This window comes from Phoxinus phoxinus (assembly GCF_949152265.1).
Source record: "Phoxinus phoxinus genome assembly, chromosome: 23".
Lineage (NCBI taxonomy): Eukaryota > Metazoa > Chordata > Actinopteri > Cypriniformes > Leuciscidae > Phoxinus > Phoxinus phoxinus.
Window position 1 is genome coordinate 24,978,764 of NC_136898.1, and position 24,776 is coordinate 25,003,539.

Below are 24,776 nucleotides of genomic sequence, written 5' to 3' on the forward strand. Positions count from 1 at the left end.
TGCACTCACTAGTGTGGGAGTTCGGTTCATCTTCCCTCATCTGTCAGCATGGCCTTATTTCCAGAGCAACTGCTGTTATTATATAAAATGCCAGAGTCTCTCATGTCCTCAGAAGCTTTTCGGACACAAAATGAGCATGAAATGAACTTTTTGTTTCCAATACAAGCCGTCCTGCTCAGACAATATAGTTTTCATGAAAGTGCAGTTATCCGTTTAGATTAGTAATCTGCGGATGAAACCTAAACCGGCAGTAACACAGAGTGTGTTTACGTCTTCCTGGGAAGCTCATATTTACGAGTTGGGAATTCATAATTACGACATCAGATGTTTTAATCAAAACAGTGAATTCTTTGATTATAAATGACAGAACTGCAAATGATGAATACACAAATGATTTTCTGTAGAGAATCCTGATGGTAAATTGCCATGCTAAACTTGTCACCCTGCTCGGTGTTGTGGGCGGTTGCTAACAGAAGAGCTCAACCACAAAAGTAGTTGTACAGGCGAACAATTTTGCAAGAGATGAGTGGCGTTCTGCATCTTGTTTGTGTGTTTTGTGGTTTTGTGTGTAGAGTTATGAGAAATGGCGCCATAATAAAAAAAATAATAATAATAATTAAAATAATTAAAAAGACAACATGTCCAGACCTGGTCCTCTCTCGTCCTCGCTGTCATCACTCCTCTTTTTCTCCATCTTTCTTCTGAACTCTACGGAAAGCAAAAGCTTGTATTATAATTTTGTCTGCGTCCATTGCAAATCGCACCATTTTTACTTCCTTCTGTGTGTCTAAATGTAAAAAATGTTTTTAAGTTAAGTCAACCGATCACTTTTTACAGTGTAGGAATTGGCCATCAAGACCAAGTGCAGCCATAGACATGATGTTTCATTAACAAAGTTCGGGAGGAGCACCTTCAAATGATCTACCCAATCAGTACGATTGGAGGCCTAGCCTATATAAATAGCCGACTCACTTACGTTCACGTACAGTTTTTTCTGCATCCATCCTCACTCTCGGCTGGTTCCTATCCCAGCCAGGGATACGGGGGAGTACTCTGGGTTTGGGTCACATTCCCAGCTCGGAGCCTCCCCTCGGACAGCATGCCAAATACGCCTACTCTTTTAATCTATCTGATGATTTGTAAGTGTGAACTCATGAAATGCTGATATGCGAGTCATAAAGGTGCTCAGATGTCACTGTCTGTGGAGGAATATGAAAAGATATCTGTGTCTGGACCTTCATGCATCTGTTCAAAATAGACAAGCCTTTTTTCCTGACAATGTTCAGTTAAGTAATTACAGGCAATAATATAAAATATGAATTCTCACAATAATATGAATCATATTACAATCAAGATAATAGTAGAGTGATATTAGTAAGAATTACAGTCCAGGTGATATTGATATTTCAACCAACGTGATTATCTGACAAAACATTGCTATTATCTCCATTATCTTGGCAACCTTATATATGAATATCTTACTAATGAAACCGTTTTACTTTATATTTTCAGTAATTTGAATCACTTAGTTATGCTGCAGTCTGATGGAGTCTCATTACTCTGATATTACAGATACACTTCGCCCATCAGGGGTCCAGTTTAACCTTCCAATTTATGAAGAGTATCCGAGTAAAACTATCCCACAATTCTTCATGAATGTACAACCACCCACTCTGATTCACATCACAGCTCTTTGCGTCACACTTTTCCTTTCATTAGTTGGAAACAATAACATCTATCCACAAATCTGTTTCCTGCCTTTGACCAAACTGGCCTCCTATTCCTTTGAATAACCATGCTTTTGTGTATTGGTTTAGTTTAAGTTATATTCCACAGGAAGATTTCCAGTTTTTTATTTCCAGTTTTTTTCATATAAAACTTACGGTGGCCGAGAGAGCTCAACGCGCTGCAACTGAAGAAAACACATGCAAATAGAAAAACACCCGCAAATTAAGAAAATATCTTTCAGTTTTCCATCAGTTTCACAACACATGTGTTCTCCAAATACCCACAACACAACCAAATACAGAAACGCGCTGCAAATAGCACAGACCACAACGGAAATGTTTCCAGGAGACCCCAATAAGTGACGGACCTGGCTGGGACGTGCTTAAGGCCCTGTCCCAAATGGCGCACTTCATGTGGACTTTTGGTCTCGTGGACTTAAATTAAGCGTGCTCGCTGAGTCTACGAGTCCGTAGGCCATCCCATTCATCATTTTAATGCTCTGAAGTGTGCTCAGCAGCGCCCCCTTTGTACCCTTGAAGCGGTCTTCAGCGAAGCCCGCATGGATGCAGGCTTCACACACTTTAACTACCCAGGAATCCTCGCGAAAGGCCAATCAGACAACGGATGAGAGGAGCTTTCACTCACGGACAATTGTTAACATGGCTGAGAAGAAAATATTTAAGTGTAAATATCATTATGGTTTGTTTTATTTTTATTTATTTATTTATTTATTTATTTATTCGGGACAGTGCACATTAATGAACAATCTAACATTTCTGTACAGACTGTAAATGAGCCAGGTTATAGCATAAATGCTAATTTTCACCTGTAGTCCCGAAGCAGGAAGACAACAACATACATGATAGTGCAACACAAAAGAATATAACAATATACAATATCAAGCACAAAACATATTAGCACACATTCAGGCAGATTACATTATATCAATAAAATTATTCAAAATTAGGACACAACTGAGAACTTTTAAGAAACTGTTTAAGGTGCTTTTTAAATGTGCAGTAAGTTGGACATTCTCTAATGTTTGTTGGAATGCTGTTCCAAAAATGGCCTCCTCTAATAGACAGAACAGTTTGTCCAAAGGTAGTTTTTCTACGCGGGATCTCTATATCTCCTCTAAATGAAGCTCTGGTACAACAACCTCTGTCAGACCTTGGTTTAATGTATGTAGAAAGTGAGGATGGAGCCAATCCGTGTAAAACTTTAAAAATCAAACAGCTATTTTTAAAATGAATAAAATTTTCAAAATTGAGCATATTATATTTTCTCAAAATATTACACTGATGGTGTGACAGAGGTTTTTGATCAAGTATTTTTATAGATTTTTTGAATAACATTTCTATGGGTTTTAAAATTGTATTTCCAGTGAGTGACCAGGTTGTGATGCAGTAATCTATATGTGAAAATATCATTGAATGTAGAAACATTTTAGCAGAAGTAATTGTCATTGATGGTCTGATTTGTTTAAAGTTATGTAAATTAAATGTAATTCTATTCACTGTAAGTTTGATGTGTTTTTTAAATGAAAGTGTTGGGTCCAGCGTGACCCCAAGGTACTTGAACTCCTCTACAATGTCAAGTTCCACTCCCCCCAGGAACACACTGGACCGCTCCAGTTTTATGTTTTTTTTTGTGAAAATCATGGCAACAGTTTTCTTTTTATTCAATAATAGGCAAGATTTAAGCAGCCAATGCTGAATATTCTCCAGTGCTGATGTAAGGATGGATGATGCTTCCTGTGTGCTTTTAGCAGAGGTAAAAATAACCGCATCATCAGCATACATTTGAAAATTGACTTTTTGACAAACGTTTGGCAGATCATTTATATATAGAGAGAACAATACTGGTCCCAAAATAGAGCCTTGAGGGACCCCTGCCAAACATTCAAGGAAAGACGATTTAGTGCCATCAACACTCACAGATTGTCTTCTGTTGGACAAGTAGGATTGAAACCAAAGTAGCGCATCTTCTGCTAAGTTAAAGTGAGTCAGTTTAGACAGAAGGGCTCGATGATCTACTGTATCGAACGCCTTCTTTAAGTCCAAAAAGACTGCACCAACACAAGTGGTTTTTTTATCAAGCCTTTATATTGTATGACCTAGGTGTACATTTTACCAGTTGTTACCTACAGTTTATACAAACATTATGGTCATCAACCAGTGGTTGATGTCTCAAACATAAATATAAATATATTTATATTTAATATAAACATAAATAGCTTGCTGAATACTGTAATAGGCTAGGATCGCATTATGATTCATTAAATAAATAGAACCGAATGTCAGGGCTTTACTGAGTCATATGTAAATGTAGAAATATAATATTTAAACAACAACCGGACCGTCTTCCTATTTCCGGCATGACGATTGAGTCTGTCCCAGAAATACATCTCAATGCGTTCTTGTGGACTCGCGCCAAGGGCCCTATAGGTCTGCACTACATGACGTCACCAAAGTGTGGACTCTGAGGAAGTCCACAAGTCCAGAGTGTGCCATTTGGGACAGGGCCTATTGCTCTTGAGCATCCCATAACTGTTGCAAATAAATATACATTTTATACAAAAAAAAAATTAAATATACAATATAAATCTGTGTGTGTGTCTCAACTTTAAAACTTTCCATCTCATCTTTGGACTATACACATTTCTTATGAAACTTATTTAAACATGACATGACAACATTTGTACAATGTAACTGATGTATAGATTAACATATTTCCCTCATGTTCTTTTTCACTATCTCTTTATTTATTTATTTATTTTAGTTTTCAGCTCATTGTTCTTTTCTCAACAGTATTCTGATGACATTGAACATTATTGTTCATACATTTTGTATATTGTATACAAAGGTGTATGTCATAAACATGGCATCTCTGTATGTTTTGCCAAAAAAAAAAAAAAAAAGTAGACTTTGAGCAGTAAGCATGTCCCAGCCGGGTTCGTCACTTATTAAACGTTTCCATGGTCTGTGCAGTGCGTTTCTGTATTTGGTTGTTTTGTGAGTCTTTGGAGCACACATGTTGTGAAACTGATGAAGATGTTTTCTTCATTTGCGGGTGTTTTTCTATTAGCATGTGTTTTCTTCAGTTGCAGTGCGTTGAGCTCTCTCAGCCACCGTAGAAATTCACTTTCACATCAAACAAAAACAGGTGGATACTTGGTGGATACTCTGTGATCAGTCAAATGCTGTGAACTGCTGTATAATAATTGTTCATTATAAAACAGATAGTTCCAGACCTGGCTTCTAAGTCCCAGTTAGTCTAGCACAGAACTGTCGCATGGTCATGTGTTTTGATTAATGTGTGTAGTTCTGTTCTAGTGTTCTTCTGTCTGTGTGTTAATTAGTTCAGTCTTCCTCAGTACCCTGTTTGTATCCTTGGTTACTGATTGAGTTAGTTCGGTTCAGGTGTGTCTCTTATTTAAGCCCTGTGTTTAGTCCCGTTTAGTGTCTGTCGACGTATATGTGTACCTGTTACTCGGGACTGGTTGTTCTGTTCTTGTATTCTTCTTCCTGAGAAACCTGATTTATGTTATATTTGGGATGATACCACAAGGTGCCGTTCACTTGCAGAATGCAAGGCTCTGAAGGGCACATGTAGATGGAGAACAGAAGTAGTCCCAGCACTGAGCCTTGAGGCACCCCGGTAGCTAGATGTTGTGGCTTATGCCCTTCGTCATGAGGGTTGACAGGAGGATCTGCTGGTTTACTGTTACAAACAGCAGACAGATCCTGAAGGATAAGTACTGAAGATGTGGAAGCTGCTCTTGCGGTCTCAGCGCTTCAGTAACCGAGAGCAGGGCCGCCTCAGTTCAGTGATCTCTCTGAAACCAGACTGGTGGTTGTTCTGTGTGAGAAAGGCAGAGATTTGGTTGAACATGACTTGTTCAAGTGCTTTAGCAATGAATGGAAGAAGGGATACGAGTCTGTAATTTTCTAAAAGTGCTGGATTTACAGTGTGTTTCTTTAGCAGTGGGGTTACCCGAGCTTAAATACTGTGGGAAAGATACCAGTGTGAAGAGATGTGTTGATGAGATGAGTGAGCGCAGGACAACTGGCGAAGAAATGTCAAGGGGATCAAGAGGACAGGTAGTTTGGAGACTTATGCCTCCGAAAGCTGAGAGGAGGGGAGAGTGTGTATGTGTGTTTGCTGTTAAGATGTGTGTTTGTCGGTTTGTGGTGTGGAGAATTGGCCGCTGATGGTTGTTGTTGTTGTTGTTTTATTTAAGAAGGGGGCAAAGTCATCAGCTGTTACGAGTTGATGAAGGAGGAGGACAAAGGAGTGAGGAAAAGTTTTGGAAAGCATGTGAGAGTCAAAGGAATTGTTAATTTTGTTGTGGTAGTAAAGTAAAACTTTTACTTTCGGATGCAACTTAAAGACATCACGAAACAGAATTTGCAGCCTATAATTTTAGGTGTACTCAGTATGATAAAGATTTAACCCTAAAGAAATAAGTTGTACTTTAAAAAAAAAAAAGCATTATGAAAATATTGTACACTCAAAAATTATACTAAGAAAACTCTAGAGTCTTTCATTACAAGCTAACTCTAGAGTCTTTCATTACCAAGTGAAACAAATATTGACGAAGGGGGTAAAATCTGGGGAGGACTTGGTAGTATTAAACATTAGTTTTTGATTGGATTGTGAAAAGTGAGTGTTGCATATTGAAACTGAGGCCGATTTCAATGTGATTGGCTGAACTTCAGCGAGTCGCGCATAGTGTCATATCACAGGAAAGAGCTAGTTATTACATTTTGATTACAAGTTAAGCAGTCCAAAAATAATGATAGGCTAATAAATGAACAGATGAATTGCTCACAATAAGATTGATGCATTAAGAAAATAAATAATGTCCGTTTTTATTTCATGCAGAGTTTAACAATACAAACTGACACCAATACGCAAGTAAATTTGAGCTCATTGCATCTTCCTTCTGCAGTAGCATTCAAATGTCATTTGTACATCTGCATATTCACATGTTAAGTATACCAGCATTTCTGATTAGCCTTAATGCAAATTTAGTTTGAGAGCTACCACAGAGGGGAAGATTTCAATTAAATATTGTTTTTTTTGTCAAATGAAGCTATTGTATGGCTTCAGAATATGGAATATATATGTAGTTGAGTACAGTATGTATATTACTGTGCATGACTTCAAGAAATCTTGCATGGGTCCTGTTAAGGAACATTTGCTTCAAACCATTTGATTACCATGGCAGTCAAGCCAACTCTTTGTTTGCAGTCGAGTCGTTTACTGTGGGAAGTCCAGGAAGGCTTTTGTCTTGTTTTCTTTTTGCTGAAATGGCATTGTATTTTCCCTGGACAATCACAGAAATGTAGAAATCGAAGCAAAATTTTCTTTAATCTCTATCTCAGCATTAAAGGAAAAAAAATCAGAAAGGGTGAAATATGTTTAGTGTAACCTTTTAGAACGGGCCTAATACGTTTTCTCTGTAATTCAGTGCAAACAAATCTCTAAAAGAACTGTTATGCATCATTTATGCTTATTTTTTTCTTCCATCATTTTGTTAAACTCTGCATTTTAACTGCATTGCAAGTTGGGGCAAAAATATTTTGTGTCGTGGTCAACGTGAGCAGGAAAACACAGAAGCTGCAGGAAGCCTGACTGGCTAAGAATAGCACTTACTGATGAAGTGGATCTACTTTAACAGGAAATTGCTTCCTCCAGCAGCCCTCCCCCTAAACGAATGCTCTGCTTACTTGTGTTCAACCAACAGAAGGCTGAACCACTGGACTTCTGCTTTAAAAGGCACATTTTTGCTGATGCAGGGACTTGCTGATTGCAGTTAAAGTGATTTTCCACTCTCTCGGTCTGGGCTTCTTGCAATTCAAACACATACAATCAATTTTAAACCCAGAAGAAAAGAAGGGGTTTCGTTTTAGGTTTAATACATATACAATTATCTCCAGAATGTGGTCTATTTCATGAGGTGGAACTGTCATTAAAATGTATTTGTCATTAAAATAATGCTACATTGTATACTTGAGTGAAAAAGATGTCTTCTTAAATTATTGAATGTGCATTTGTCGTGTACTTTAAATATAGAAAATAAATATTTATATTAACAAAACAGTACTTGTAGATAATTGTCAGGATTATGTTTCTGTTCCTGTCTTGCCTATTGACCCAAGCTGTGTTCGCCCCCTCTACCCTCATTCACTATACTCTCTAAATTACTCAACTAATATAGTCCACTTGAAGGAGTGAATGAAAACGAGTGAGCGAATTCGGACACTGAGTGCGCCAGAAGGGCTGATGCTTTCACATTGTTTGTGCTTGGTGTTTAATTATTACTTGATACTTAGCAAACTGGCAGCTCCAGTAGTAGCTAAGATGTGCTTCCTGATGGCAACCGCCATCTTGTGTATGAGGACCATTCACACTTCATCTACTCCTCCCGAGGCAGCGGTACCCGCTCATGAACTCTGTCCACTATGAAATGACCACGGAGGTCGTCCCTGTACTCTCTATCGGCCCTGTCACGTCCACAGAGGTCGCCCTGGACCTCGCAGCCTGTTCTATTATGACCACAGAGGTCAATCTGGGACGCCCTGCCCTGTTTTGGCCACAGAGACCACTACTGACTTATCCAAGGAAGCCACGATTAAAGACTTGCCTTGCCACAGACATCACTCCTGATTCTCCTGCCCTGTTATGGGCCGAGTTGATCCTCAGCTCAACCGTGATGGTCCTCAGCTCAACCGTGATGGTCCTCAGCTACGCCGTGATGGTCCTCAGCTACGCCGTCATGGTCCTCAGCTACGCCGTGATGGTCCGTGATGGTCCTCAGCTACGCCGTGATGGTCCGTGATGGTCCTCAGCTACGCCGTGATGGTCCGTGATGGTCCTCAGCTACTCCGTGATGGTCCTCAGCTACGCCGTGATGGTCCGTGATGGTCCTCAGCTACTCCGTGATGGTCCTCAGCTACACCGTGATGGTCCTCAGCTCAACCGTAATGGTCCTCAGCTCAACCGTGATGGTCCTCAGCTACGCCGTCATGGTCCTCAGCTACGCCGTGATGGTCCGTGATGGTCCTCAGCTACGCCGTGATGGTCCTCAGCTACGCCGTGATGGTCCTCAGCTACGCCGTGATGGTCCTCAGCTACGCCGTGATGGTCCTCAGCTACGCCGTGATGGTCCTCAGCTACGCCGTGATTGTCCGTGATGGTCCTCAGCTACACCGTGATGGTCCGTGATAGTCCTCAGCTACTCCGTGATGGTCCTCAGCTACTCCGTGATGGTCCTCAGCTACTCCGTGATGGTCCTCAGCTACTCCGTGATGGTCCTCAGCTCAACCGTGATGGTCCTCAGCTACGCCGTGATGGTCCGTGATGGTCCTCAGCTACGCCGTGATGGTCCGTGATGGTCCTCAGCTACTCCGTGATGGTCCTCAGCTACTCCGTGATGGTCCTCAGCTACTCCGTGATGGTTCTCAGCTACTCCGTGATGGTCCTCAGCTCAACCGTGATGGTCCTCAGCTACGCCGTGATGGTCCGTGATGGTCCTCAGCTACTCCGTGATGGTCCTCAGCTACTCCGTGATGGTCCTCAGCTACTCCGTGATGATCCTCAGCTACTCCGTGATGGTCCTCAGCTCAACCGTGATGGTCCTCAGCTACGCCGTGATGGTCCGTAATGGTCCTCAGCTACGCCGTGATGGTCCTCAGCTCAACCGGGATGGTCCTCAGCTACGCCGTGATGGTCCGTGATGGTCCTCAGCTCAACCGTGATGATCCTCACCTCAACCGTGATGGTCCGTGATGGTCCTCAGCTACTCCGTGATGGTCCTCAGCTACTCCATGATGGTCCTCAGCTACTCCGTGATGGTCCTCAGCTACTCCGTGATGGTCCTCAGCTACTCCGTGATGGTCCTCAGCTACTCCGTGATGTTCCTCAGCTACGCCGTGATGGTCCGTGATGGTCCTCAGCTCAACCGTGATGGTCCTCAGCTACTCCGTGATGGTCCGTGATGTCCTCAGCTCAACCGTGATGGTCCTCAGCTACGCCGTGATGGTCCGTGATGGTCCTCAGCTACTCCGTGATGGTCCTCAGCTACTCCGTGATGGTCCTCAGCTACTCCGTGATGGTCCTCAGCTCAACCGTGATGGTCCTCAGCTACGCCGTGATGGTCCGTGATGGTCCTCAGCTACGCCGTGATGGTCCGTGATGGTCCTCAGCTACTCCGTGATGGTCCTCAGCTACTCCGTGATGGTTCTCAGCTACTCCGTGATGGTCCTCAGCTCAACCGTGATGGTCCTCAGCTACGCCGTGATGGTCCGTGATGGTCCTCAGCTACTCCGTGATGGTCCTCAGCTACTCCGTGATGGTCCTCAGCTACTCCGTGATGATCCTCAGCTACTCCGTGATGGTCCTCAGCTCAACCGTGATGGTCCTCAGCTACGCCGTGATGGTCCGTAATGGTCCTCAGCTACGCCGTGATGGTCCTCAGCTCAACCGGGATGGTCCTCAGCTACGCCGTGATGGTCCGTGATGGTCCTCAGCTCAACCGTGATGATCCTCAGCTCAACCGTGATGGTCCGTGATGGTCCTCAGCTACTCCGTGATGGTCCTCAGCTACTCCATGATGGTCCTCAGCTACTCCGTGATGGTCCTCAGCTACTCCGTGATGGTCCTCAGCTACTCCGTGATGGTCCTCAGCTACTCCGTGATGTTCCTCAGCTACGCCGTGATGGTCCGTGATGGTCCGTGATGGTCCTCAGCTCAACCGTGATGGTCCTCAGCTACTCCGTGATGGTCCGTGATGTCCTCAGCTCAACCGTGATGGTCCTCAGCTACGCCGTGATGGTCCGTGATGGTCCTCAGCTACTCCGTGATGGTCCTCAGCTCAACCGTGATGGTCCTCAGCTCAACCGTGATGGTCCTCAGCTACGCCGTAATGGTCCTCAGCTACGCCTTGGTGGCCACTGGTCCTGTTTACTCTGCTGTGGTGGTCCTCTGCTCCGCCGTGGGGCTCTTCAGTCCCGTCTGCTCTGCTGTGGTGCATATTAGTATTGATGCGCCCTGGTTTTCACGGTGCACTGTGGGACTTTTTAGGGAGCAAACATTTCAGTGCCCTGAAAGGATTCTGCAAATCCTTAAAATGGCCAATTCCCTGATCAGGGTATGTGGCTGACTACTGAAGAAGTAGGGAGCTGATTGTGACGCACATAGAAACTTCCAGGGCATGTTGAGGCAAGTTGGAGCTAAACTCTGCAGGACAGTGGCCCTCTGCAGTTTTGCACACCTGGTACAGCAATAAACACAGGTGTTGATGAAGCATTTCTCAATGAACACATTCCACCAAACCAGTGCCTAACCTTACCCGTGTCCCACCTCAACATCAGCAAAAGTGACACAATAAGTACATTGTATCTAACTGTTTTAATGTAGGTACTAGTTAAATATACCTAATATAAAGTGGGTCCACCAAAGGTCTCAAAAATATTTAATATTTTTGAGTTATGAAACAATATGTTGCAGTTTTTTAATACTGTGAAAAATATTTTTCTAAGCTGTAAATAAAACACAGATTATTACACTCTTAAAAATAAAGCTTCCACATGCGTGTTTTAGCATCACATAGATTAGAAGAACCATTTCCGGTTCCCCAAAAAACCTTTCGGTCAAAAGTTCCTAAAAGAACTATTGTTTTCCTTAGTGTGAAGAACATTCTAAATATCTTAAGAACCCTTTTCCTCCATTAGAAGCTTTGTGGAATTGAAAGTTTCCATGATAGTGGTACTCAAATATGCAGTTAACACTTCGGGTCTTTTGGGTCATTTAGACAATTTAATTTAGTCATAATTTTATTTTATTTTTACTTCTTAACTATGCGTTTGTGCTGTGTTTTTTTTTTAAACCTATTTACCGCAAAATTACTCAACAAGACCATTAGTTTGCTTATGAAATATTGCATTTGTATGCTTTAATGTTGATTTAAATAGTTTTTCTCAATCGATAACACATTTCTCCAAATGAATGTAGTTGCTCTCAAAACAACTGAGCAAACTAAACACACTCTTATGTTGTGCCAAACAGTTCAGTATTCACTCACTGCGTAGCTAATAAAGCACTGCATTTTATTCTAGTAATGCGCTTACAAAGTTCTTCAATGACGAGTTTAGTTGTATAACAATGAGTTTTGGTATATAAATAAGTAAATAATAAATGTACTGCATCAATCAATGATCTGCAATCAATGAACTTTATAGATATTGCGTCTCGTTTACTTCTGGTCAAAGAATTTCATCAACAGCACAGCATATATTTACACGAGTCATGCATTGTGAGGAAAAAAGCCGTGAATGGATCCATCCTTGTGCCTCAACTCCTCCACAGGCCTCTTCCATCACTTGAGGAAGACTCACTTGCTTGTAAAGGTGATGATACACAGGGCAACTTTTTGAGCAATGTTGCCGGGCAATCTTGCCGAGCAATTGTTGCTTGGGCACTTTCCCATTGAAAATGGGCAATACATTTCTATCTGGATAACTTCGATCGGTCATGGGCCCTCTCACCTGGTTGCCTCTTGATGGCAACATTGCCCAGCAACATTGCTCAAAAAGTTGCCCTGTGTATCATATACTTTCCGTCTCAAGAGCAGAATATGCTGGAAGGAGCAGCATGCTGAAGCGTGAGTGATGCACCAGTGCTGAATGGTGAAATTGGAAAGTGGATTTCATCTTGGGGAGTTGTGTTGTGCGCTGTGTTCACCAGTTCACCAGTTCACTGCAGCCCGTGTAGTCCAGGGACATTGACTGTGACCCGGTGTTTATGTTGGGCTGAACTCTCTGTCCGGCTTCCCTCAAGGAAAGACCATCATTAATGACATGGTTTATTAGGGTGGCTCTGATTTCACTTGAAACCCGTCTGAACCCCATCATTCTCTCCTCTACTCTCCCCTTCTCTTCTGTTGCTCTTTCCACTAACAGCATTGCCTTCCTCTCTACCAGTACCAGCTCTTCTCCTCTTCCTCCTCAGCTCTTCTTGCTCCACACCATCTGTCCCTGTCCCCTCATCTCTTTCTGCCTCTTCCACGGTTCCTCTCTCTCTATCACCCTTCCTCTATTCTCTCCAAAATGTCTTCTTCTTTTTTTTTTTCATTTCCTCTTTTATAGTTTTTGAAATTGGGGAAAAAACAAGTAGGAAATGTGCATGTCCTGTGCTGTGTGCATTACTAACTCAGCAGATATTTATTTGGGGCTAATGGACTTTATGCACAGCTGCACTACTTCCTGAACTTTAGCCAGCTCCTTTGTTTCCTGTCTGCCATTATTGGACAAACTGATTAATCCAGGTGTGTCTGATTATTGTTGTTGGTCAGGCACACCTGGATTAATCAGTTTGTCCAATAATGGCAGACAGGAAACAGGAGCTGGCTAAAGTTCAGGAAGTAGTGCAGCTGGGCATAAAGTCCATTAGCCCCAAATAAATATCTGTCCATTGAGGACATTCCAAGTGCAACTGAGAATTTAACAAATACAGAGTTTTGTTTCACCGTAAAAAAAAATATTTTCATGATTTGTTATCACAACTTTTTATCTTTTGTCAAATCCACTTCGATAACCAATGTGTGAAGATAACATACTATTTTGAGTTTCTGTTCGTTGTATTAACTCAAAATTTTAATTACAACAAACTCAAAATTTTAAGGCAACAAGGTAACTTGCTTTTTTTAAGTTAAACTAAAAAATTTTTTTTACATTGTTGTTGTTTTTGGAAAAATAGTGCACAAATGATTGTGATTTTTGTAAAAACCAATAAAAAAATCTGCAATTGTTTTTCCTGATATATTAAAGTTTTGGCTGGTTGTATAACTGTGAAAACATTTGAGAATTTTTTTTGTTTTGAGAAAATTATGCTTGTGATTTGTAATTTGCATGAAATGGAGGACAATGTGCAACCTGAGGACAATTACAAGTGTTCAGGTTACTGTTTTGAGAACAGTAACCTGAGTTTAGAGAAATGTGTCAAATCAATTGAGAAAAACTGCAAATATGAGTTATTTCTGCATGTATATTGATCCTGTATATTGAATTTTGCAAACTGCTGTTTAGAGGAAAACCTGCAGGAACACAGTTGTGGGACGACTGACCGTATATACCCAGCAGAGGCTCATAGAGATCCATTCATTTGTCTGGATGTGGCCAACTGCTCCTCTCACAACTTTTGTTATATATTCTGTGAATATTAAACATTTAAAATAAATTAAATCAGTATTTTTTCAAAGATTAGAATTAGTTGTAATTGTTGATGTTGTTGTTTGAGGTCTTCTGAAGTGTCTGAGTGAACATGTTCTTTCCACATTGCATTCATGCTTTAGTACCAGGCCTTTATTTCTATGTGGAAATTTTCAGATTTATGCTGGCTTTATTTTTGTATTTTTCTGACAAATGAAAAATAAAAAACTCTTTTTTTTTCATCTTTCCCATTCATTTTAAATGTCGGGTCATTTTGATGTGGGCCCTCTGAACAACCACATCAAACCCAGTTTTTTATGTGTTTACAGTATAGATAGTATGTCATGCCACTGAGATGAAAGAAACCACGTTTTTTAAAGAAGGAAACCTCAAATGGCCAGATCAGCCTGACCCCAAGGACCTCTAACTGGTTAAAGGTTCTTCATGGAACCATCAAAGCCAATAAAAAACCTTTATTTAAAAAAAAAAGAGAGTACGTTTAACAAGAAAATACAAATTTAGTCGTTCGACTTTATAATGTCATGTTTAATTCAATGTGTTACTTGCCATTTCTTTGTAATTATTGGTGAAATTTAGTAGCAATATCTGAGTAAAAAAATGTGAAAGAAAAAAAGTCAGTGTAGTTTTCAACTTTCATCTTTCAAGGTCAAGAAATTCGAATTATTATTATTTTTTTATTAATACCAAGGTATCAAAAATATAAGTAGGCCTACATAGCAAACATGTACAAATTACATAAATGATAAAGAAAGCAAAGCATCACATATATACATATCATAGCTTATAGCATATATACAGTATATAGTATACACAAAAGAATTCGAATTATTATGACATGGCCCATTGAAGTTCTATGACACGGTGCACGTAGGTTCCCAAAAGAGGTCCCTTGGCCCCTCCCACATTGTGTATGACTCCTCCCATCTATCCGGAAGCCCCTCCCTCCCATCCTCCCCCAAATTCCCGCCACTCCCTCTAACATAGAATCTATTAAGTGGCAGATATTCAGGACAGAAAATGGCGACGGCGGGGAGCCGGACGTCGTCGTTAGGCGGATTATTGGACCCCAGTAGCGGCTCAGGCAGCGGGACCGGAGCCCAGGACAGTGCCAGTGGCTCCAGCGGGACCAGTGTGTCGACCAGCAGCGCGAAAGCGAAGCGGAGCGCGGGCGAGAGCTCTCAGTGGAGGCGCAAGGTGAGGAGTGTGGATCTGGATAAGTGCGAGAGCGGCTCGGTCCAGTCCGCGTTACTGCAGCACAGCCTCGGCGACAGAACCAGCACTCATCTGGGTGATAATAATGGTGCTCAGGAGTGGATGAGGAGCTCTTTAAAGAGTCCGAGCTGTGCTGAACATGGAGCGGCTTCTGCTGCTGTGGACGTGAACGCTTCACACAACAACAGGTAAAAATAACTGCGAAACTACTTCAGACGAACGGGCTTCCGTTCTACTGCGTTTGGGGAAACGTTACAAACTTGAATTATTAGCGATATATATGAGCTTCTCTCTGGCAGAGCTCCTCCTGTGTGTATATGGGGGAAGTATTAAGGATATAGATGTTGCAAAATGTGATACAAACTTTATGCAAGTGACAGTCATAAGGCAAGTAATTTTAAAAAGTCGGTTACACTTTATTTTAATGTGTCCATGTTACAGTGTAATTATGCATTTTAGTTCCGAGGAATAATAATTAACTGCATGTACTTACTGGGGTTAGGATTGGGGTTTGTTTTAGGGTTAGTTGCATGTAATTCTGCATCATTTATAGTTATTGCTACAGTGACTACATGTAACGTGTAACAAGGACACTGTAAAATAGTTACTATAAATTCTTAAGACACTTAAAATATTTTCATATGGCTTATTTGTTTTTGCTTCTACTGACCTAACGCATTAGAAGTGCAAGCTAAACTAAATAAATTATTATTACATACTCGAAATAGTTATTTGAAAACAACTGGCAAAAAAAAAAAAAAAACACATGCGTTTTATATGTTTTCCCCTTTGATTTTAACGCATTTGTCAGTTGTTCTCCTGTATTGCAATTGTTATGAATGATATTTTGTGTTTCTGATGTTGTATATTTTCAGCTCATATTTGAGTGTGGTGTTGAAAGCAGTCTTTACTCTTTAGGTTAGACCTTTTAAAGAATTGTGTGGAGATTTTGGATATCTTCATATATTCCTTAAATCAGAAAATACTGTTAAAAAACACAGAGAAATTTCCCCCAAAAAGTCCTCATGTTTTTGTGAATAAAATGCATAAATCCGGCAAATGGTCGCCTATATGAAAAATCTGTAAAATACCTCCAGAATATGAATAAGTGTAAAGTTTGGTGTTGTTAGAGCTACTGAAGTGGAGATTTCTAAAAAAAAAAATGCCTTTAAAGATATGATTTGTTTATATTCAGTTCATGAGTGTGGTGTTGAAAACAGTTGTGCCTCTCGGCTCAGTGTGTGTGTGTGAGGATGACGATGTGTGAATATTATGGTGTGAGAAAGTTGAGCGTCTGCAGGTTGAATGGCAGTTGTTTTCAGAAGGAAGACTGCGAGCGCAGGATTTGATGCAATATGAGCTGCAGGCTTTGAGACTGTGAAGATAATGAGAGATGAATGGCGCTGAAACCTAAAGAATCTGCTGGAAAAAACCTGCATGCCTTTGTGAGCTCTGCTTTCCCCGAGAATAGTCGAGTTAATGCACACACACACACACAGAGCATACGTGAGATTTTGTTTCATGTTTCATCATGCATGCATTATTATAATTTTCTTCATAAATAACTAGGCATGTATCCAGATTCTTCAGCATATTATTTTTGAGATTGATAATGAAACCCATATATGACAAGTGTGTCTTTTATATATATTTTTCAGTGTAGTTGTCTTCCGTTGAGTGTTTATAAGCCACGCAGGGATTCTGTGACTCCAAACCGTGTTTTACGTCATTGAGCTTCTTCATTTCCCGCCGTTCCCCCTCAGGGGCGAGTCGGAGCGTCACACGCCGTGTGTGTTTCATGTGTGCTGGTTACAGGCAGAACGGCCCTGATGGCACGACAGGTGTTGAACAGGTGTTGGACAGATGTTCTCCTGCTTGACTTAGACACCTCATCCTCTCAAACTGGTTTTGTTAAGAGATCAAAGCAGTTTCCTCTCAACGTCCCGTGAGCTGTTGAACATCTGTGAAGAAGTGTGCAGGGGTGTAGCGATGCCCTCATGTCACGGTTCGATATCACGACACCCAACTCACAATGCGTTATTATTGCGACACTCCAAGACATGATTAAAGGTTCACAAAAAATTTATTAAAATGCTAAATTTGGTGTTACATTGTGTGTGTAAACGAATAGTGTTGGACTTGGTGCTGGAAACCCAAAGCACAGGACAATAGACACACCAGAATAACAAAATTCATGATTCTGGAGCTGGAAATACAGGATTATTTCAGACGAATATGCTTGATCTCTGTCTAGATATATTTATAATAATGTATGCCAGTTTTTACTGGTAACATCAGACATGTGTCATTATCAGGACCCACAAATATTCCCCCATTGCATTATTATACATTAGATTCAACATCATATATATAATGTAGTACTGACACTAAAACTCTGTAAACTTTCCTCACTTCCCGTAGTAATTTTTATTTTGGGTGAAATATACACGATACATAGTTGCATTTTTGTATTGCGATATATTGTGACTACGGCACTATCAGCACCAAACGAAATTTAAAAAACTCTTGGTTGTTTTCAAACTGGTTTTCCAAACACTCCCAGTCTCTTTGGACTGAACGCTTCTCGCTCTCGGTTGAGCTGATGTTGTTGTGTCTGGCTGGTTGTGGTTCTCAAACAAACTGAGTAATGTTTTGATTGTTTTCAGAGTCACAGTGTTCTGGCTTTTCATGGGAATCCGCCCGGCTGACTTAGTGGGACAGGTGAAAGTATTTATATATACTTGGAAAAAAAGTGACATATTTCACCTTGAATACATCGGGTCCGTCAACCCGCCAAATGCTGGTCCATAAAATACAAAGACTAATATTGGCTTGACACGCGTTTAGCTCACAGAGACAGCCTTAAAGTCTCCCTGTGGTCAATCATTTTATCCCTTAAAACTCCTCTTGGATTACGAAAATTACATTTAAATGTTTTCCTTGAAATATTTTCTTCATGCCTTAAAATATCTTGAATGTAACTCCTTGCCTCATTTAGTATGTGTTTCTATGAATATGCAAATGAGCCCCGCCTCCACTCACTCACTCACTCACTCAGAGATCCAATGGTTGACGATCACACGTTGATCTGATTGGTTACAAGGTAGTGTGTGACGTCAGAAACACCAGCGATTTCACACCGTGTTTTTGAGACTGTCTTTGGTTCACTGCAGTTTTAAGCAGAAAATACTCAGCAATGCTGTCAACTTATGAATTTACAGCATATTAATAACACCACATAGACATAAACAACATTAAAAGCTGAATTTTCACCACAGAGGGACTTAAATCGCTTGTTCAGACTATTATATCTGCACGATTCTGTCTCTGTGTGTGGCGGAGGCCGTCAGGGTGATTCCTAAACTACAATCTGTCGGTTTATCTCGTACAGTGTCATAATGATGACATCATCACCACGTCCCGAGAGAAAGACTAGCATGTTTATTTTTTTTCAAGCCTCCACGACGGGTTGTCACATGACCAATAGGAGCACAGAAGCTCTTCCGTACGCGGCTTTCAAGCGCGGTGAAGCGAGACGATGGTGGAAGTACAACACGCCACTTCCACAGCCATTGTTTGTTCACGCTAGTTCTGCCTTTTTGGTGACATCGAGCACATCGCTAGCGACCGCAGGCAATAATCGTTCAGGGAGCGATGTGTAGTCATGTTTCTTGTACATGACAGACAAGTATTAGCTAAGGAGTCAACATCGATTAATCTGACACAGTGACTATAGTAACAGACACACATATTGTATATTCTGATGAAGCCAGCATTAGGACATGTGTTTAACATTGTTCCTGCGAACTTTGCTGCGTTCAAACGAGTCTTAATGCTTGTTTGAGATGATTTCCAAAATTGCTATTTTTTAAGTCAAGACACGCTTTGTGAATTAGCTTATAAAATATGCGTACAAATAAATATCACCATACTTCACCATTTGATTGATTACATTAAGAATTGCAAACATTTTTGTATTACAACAAGTTTTCTGTAATGTTGGGTGTAAATATGATAATGAGGCATGCACTGTCCAATTAAACATGGACTAATTTGAATATATTCCCAGAACAGAAATCTGTTTTATTGTGTTGGCACATTAGAGTCGGAAGTTTTTGCCGGAGAAGGGATTTTGAATATATATATACATTTAAAAAATGTTTTTCTATTTTATTGCCAAAATGTTTTATATATATATATATATATATATATTATATTATTTTTTTTAAAAATCCCTTCTCCCTTCATAATCTGAGAAGTCAAAATCAAAAGTTTTTGCCGGAGAAGGGTTTTGACTTTTCAGATTTTGATGGGAGAAGGGATTTTTTAAAAAGAAAAATTATTTTTATATAAAAAATTGTTACAATAAAATAGAAAAGCCAGCCAGAAAATAAAGCACAATGTTTTTAGGAATAAAATGTATAAAGTATAAAAACAGGCAAATGATATATGACCAAACCCCTCTGTACAAAATCTTCAGAATATAAGAATAAAACCATAAAGTTTGGTGTAAGACTTGTGACTCGGTGCAGGAGAAAAAAAAAACATTTTGAGAACTTTGTGTGTGTGTGTGTGTATATACTATATATATCTATATTGCTGCCTTGAGCAGAAGTTTTGGATGTGATCTATTATAGTAGTCATGTGATTTGTGAACGTGGACTGAATTGCTTAATATATCTTAGCAGGTTTGCTAGTGGAGCTTGGCATTGTGAAAGAGCCGTGTGGTTTTTCCATCATTGTCCGGTGGGCTCCTGCGTGGCACAGTCGCTGAGCTCCCATTGGGTGTTCCCAGCCCACAGAATCGTAATTAATTTGTTTGCGTTTCCAGCGGATGTGGCGGGGTTTGCCCGTTCTCGTCACGCATAGATGGCTGGCCAATGCTGGAGAAGATACTATCTCCAGAAAAGAAAATGTCACAGGCCTTTCATCTGGTAAAAACTATCCCGTAAAGAGGGGGATCAAAATCAGCACGAAAAAATCATAGTAACAGGTAAACTTGGCAAGAGCAAACACAGCGTTGAGGATCTTATTGTGAAATATTGAGTGTATGTTAGGGCTTAAATTAATTTATCAATTTAGATAGCAGGCACAGTAAATGGCAAATATTCTCAAGGAAAAAAACCTCAAGTAATAAACAATACAGGGAGTGAGTTAGTCAGTCTGATGTAATACTAAAGGTTAAAACTAACTCATTTGTATACAACCACTTAAATTACACAAGGCAGCTTTATATAGTTATAATGCTAACTTTAATTACATAATTCTGTTTATACTCATTAGTTTATTTTAAATCTAATCGGTGGCTGTCGTAACTTGTTTTCATGACAGATTTATTCAAACTTAAGGCCTATTGAAGAACAGGTTAAGTAAAGATATAATGAGTCTGCGGTGCATATATTTAGCAGAGCGCTCCTCCAGAGTTCAGTTTTTTGAGCTTTGGGCATTGAATGGCTTTTCTGAGGTAAATGTAACATTACATGTTGAAACGCTGTAGCAAAACTGAAGAGATGATCGGTTCATGTGCCGCTTGAACTGAGGCGCTACAGCGATCCGTCACACCACATTAAAGAGTGACAAAACTGTGTTTATTGTTTGAATTTTTTTATAAAATTTGAGATCTGAGACTTTTTCATATCAAAATTAGGCTTGCTGCGGTAACACCGTGTTCGGCCGTACACCGATTGCGTTACTTGCGGCACAGCCTCCACTGTCGTTTAGTTTTTTATAGAAATAAAAACCTTTTAGGTTGAAGTGGACAACAGATGCTACAATGATAACCTGAAGCCTCTGCTCAGCTTCATATACGAGCTGCAGAGCTGATCACGTGACTGACGAGACGATGGCGGGCGATTAGCTTCCCAGCAGATCCTGAGCTTCATCAGCAGAAATATATGAAATATATACAGGGTCCTGAAGATGTTTCCAAGTCTCCATTCATTGTTAATTAATAAATGTCACTAGCACTAGCCGTAGTGGCATGAACTGCGTAGCGAGAGGCCAGGACAATTGTGTGATATTGCTTTTATACATAGTTCAATAAACAAAGTTAATATTGAGTAACTTACATTGATTTTACACACAAATATTGCTAATTACTTTGTCAGCTTTTACTTTACATACAGAACAACCTTACAGTTTAAAAAAGGTAAATCCAACATTTCTAGTGAATTAGCATAAACGCACTGCATCTTTTAACATGTACTGACATCCACAATAATAACACTGGTCGTAGAGAACTGCTAACTCTCACTTTTTAGTTTGAAAATTTGTTTCCTCTGGAATTATCATCACTATGAACTGACAAACGATTGAGTTTGAAACATATCTTGAATATTCACTGTGATTGTGCAGCACACGTCCTGGTTTTGTGAAGTATGTAATGTTTGATTGATGGCCCATAAGGAGCATGCGAGTAATCTCTCAAGCTGACCTTTCCAGGCCGGCCCTCGATTAGCACGCCACCAACATCTGGAGCCAAAATGGCTCCTCAAACGTTTGCTCTCAAACACGGTCCTAAATGCTATTGTTCCTGTTGGGAATGTGCCCTCGACGGCCTCACGCTTGTAAGAAGACTCCCAGAAGCTCACGAGGTCCTCTGGAGCGTCGTCGTGACAGATATAGCCTCCCCGTGGGAGCCGGTGCAGGGCTAAAATAAAGATCTGGGGTGTGTGTTCATCTGTGGTGTCCTGAACGTGCGCTGAGGGACGGACTCGCTGGCGTTTGAGTGTGAAATGTGACGCTTCTTAAACCGGCAGTCTTGCGCTTCAGCTATAGAGGATACATTTAGCTTTCTCGTAGTATTTTCTGTCCTAGCACATGCTTCTCTGGCAGAGTAAAGGCTGTTCACATCACACCTAATGCAGATATTCTGTGCCAGGAAACCTTTGGGTAGAAAGAAAACAATGGAGATGTGTGTGTGTGTGTGTGACCCTGGACCACAGACCCAGTCTGGAGCTGCACGGGTATATCTGTGGCAATAGCCAACTATACATTGTACGGGTCAAAATTATCCATTTTTCTTTTATGCCAAAAATCATTAGGATATTAAGATCATGTTCCATGAAGATATTTAGTAAATTTCCTACCGTAAATATATAAAACATGTATTTTTGTGAGAGAATGCAGCACAATCGTGAACATAAATGCACAACTTTAAAAGAGATTTTCTCAGATTAGATTTTTTGCTCCTCAGATTCCAGATTTTCAATAGTTGTGTCTCGACCAAATATTGTCCTATCCTAACAAACCACACATCAATGGAAAGCTTATTAATTCAGCTTTCAGATGTATAAATCTTAATTTATTAAAAATTAAAACATTTACCCATGTGACTAGTTTTGTGATCCAGGGTCACATATATAATATATGAATATGTGGTATTACCAGATTGAGTAGCATTTTGTTTAACTGTGGAAATGTTCACTTTTACAGCTCAAAAAACATGTTTGGCTCTTATGAGGATCTTTCTGTTGTATTTTAATTGCTCGGACCGAATCTTGCTGTGTCTGCGTCGACCACTCACTGTTTGTGTTTGCCAGTCATCTGACAGCCAGATGAAGATGCGTTTGTCAACCACATATTTCACAGTGAATTAATTTGCTCTTCATAACAATATTCATGTACGTGTGTGACCTTTCAAATGCAATTCGTCTTGCATTTTTATCTTGAATTTGGTATGAATAGATCTCAATGCTGGAAGTGTCTCTTGTGGCACTTCTTAGCGTACCGTCTCCTGGATGAATTGCCTGTTTTGTAGCATAAGCCGCTGAATAATAAAGGAAATAAGTGGATGATGAAATGTATACGGTATCACAAAAATTTCTGAAAGTGAACAATATTATATTGAAAAAAGTCTGACAATGATATTTTAAGCATCAGTGTAAAACACCCATGCATAATCAAACTTTATCATGACATCTTTAGTTGTGTCATATAATGCAAATGTTGCAAATACTATTATTAGCATCAAATTAGAAAGTACTTTAAATACAACTAAAAAAACAAGCTAATTTAGTTGTAGTCTGGTCTACAATTCATTAAGGATGTGCCGGCTGAAAGCAAGAGTATGAAGCTGCACTACATTAACTGAGCCGCTCCTCAACAACATCTTTGTTCAGCTATTCTGTAATTCCCCTCCTAAACATTTTAATTTTAAGAGCCAGTGGCTCCCTTGCCATTTTTATTTCAGTCTTTTTTTATTTGTGATATTTATGTGTGTGCAGCCCAAACTACTATTGATTTGTGAACAAACGCCAAATTGCGCCATAACCGCAATATTGTAGTCCCGCGCTACTGATAAGCCAACCGCAGAGGAATGCAGGTAACCACGATATTCGCGTGTTTTCTTTTTTCATAAGGCTACAATCTAAAAAATGCTGGGTTGTTTCAACCCAATTTTGGGTAAAATATGGACAAACCCAAACGTTGGGTTAAAAATGTAATTGAAAAATTCAACCCAACGGCTGGGTTTGTCCATATTTTACCCCAAGAAAACCCAGCATTTTTTAGTGTATAGTATACCCTTGTTTTGAACTTTGTTCATGTGTATTGAATGTTAAATAAGTTAATAATGATAACAAGACTGTTTATAATAATGGTGATTTGTACAGGGGCTTCATGGATTTGCACTGAAGGCTAAACCGCGCGTGCGATTATCTGCGTCTGTCTTTGAGGCCAAGCCATATATATTCGTTGCCGTGTCCAAGGAAAGCGAAATATTTGTTGTATCACCCTTTTAAAGTTTAAGGGTATTTGCCAGGAATTGAGTCAGCATCAGCGCTGGTCAGCACAGCCGCGGGAAATAAATCAGAGAGTCACGGATTAAATCAATGCCATCGGTCTTTATTAAGTGAAGCATCAGCTTCAGCGTCTCACATGTGACACATCGCTGGTCAGCTGAGCCTTGAAAAGTGGAGCTCAGTTCAAAATAATTAACACTTTACTCACTTTACTCAACTCATTACATCTATCTTTTAATGAATCAGCGTAAGGATGTCATGATACAATCATTATTTGAAGCATCAAGATACTTTCAAAAGGTAATTTACTGTATTAAACACCCCTGCAGATGTCAGTACTTTAAAAGTTGTGACAACAACATGGCATGCAAATTATTACTTGAACCTTTTTGAATGTCATTGCAGTTTCTCTGCACTCCCAGGACAGATTCTCATGTGAGGTTCCTGCAGTTTCCAGCCCAGTAGAGCAGCGCTGTGTCTTTGAGGCTGGTCTCGCCGGAGTGTTAGCATGTTTTGTCTAATGAGCGGAGGCCTCCCCATGGCCACCAGGAACTGCATATTTAAAGCCCAGGGTTAGCTGAATGATCACGCCTGGACGGCGGACACAAAGGCCCGGATATTTCTATACCCATCAGGCCCTGTCCGCAGGCACAGGGTCCCCCCTCTCAGGTTTTGTTTAGTTAACAGCAGGACGAGGCAAGCTAGAGATTACATGTGAAAAGTAAACACATGGGAGCATGACTAATAAGACCCAGATTACTGGTTAAAACAACAGGTCTTGTGGCAGGCCGAGGCTAGACACCCACGATATGAGCAAACACCCTCTGAAAACAAACGACATGTCTTGGAAACTGTGTCT

The 24,776-nt window shown here is 40.4% G+C and overlaps 1 protein-coding gene across 2 annotated transcripts in view; it reads left to right on the forward strand.

The window, feature by feature from the left end:
- Window positions 1-14,942: 14,942 nt before the first annotated feature.
- map3k1 (mitogen-activated protein kinase kinase kinase 1, E3 ubiquitin protein ligase) overlaps window positions 14,943-24,776 on the forward strand; it is a 71,354-nt gene continuing 61,520 nt past the window's right edge. For both annotated transcript variants that reach the window (XM_079600217.1, XM_079600218.1), the window contains exon 1: window positions 14,943-15,364. In XM_079600217.1, the coding sequence (XP_079456343.1) occupies window positions 14,982-15,364 (383 nt within the window). In that variant the 5' untranslated portion in view covers window positions 14,943-14,981. The remainder of the gene's footprint in view (window positions 15,365-24,776) is intronic.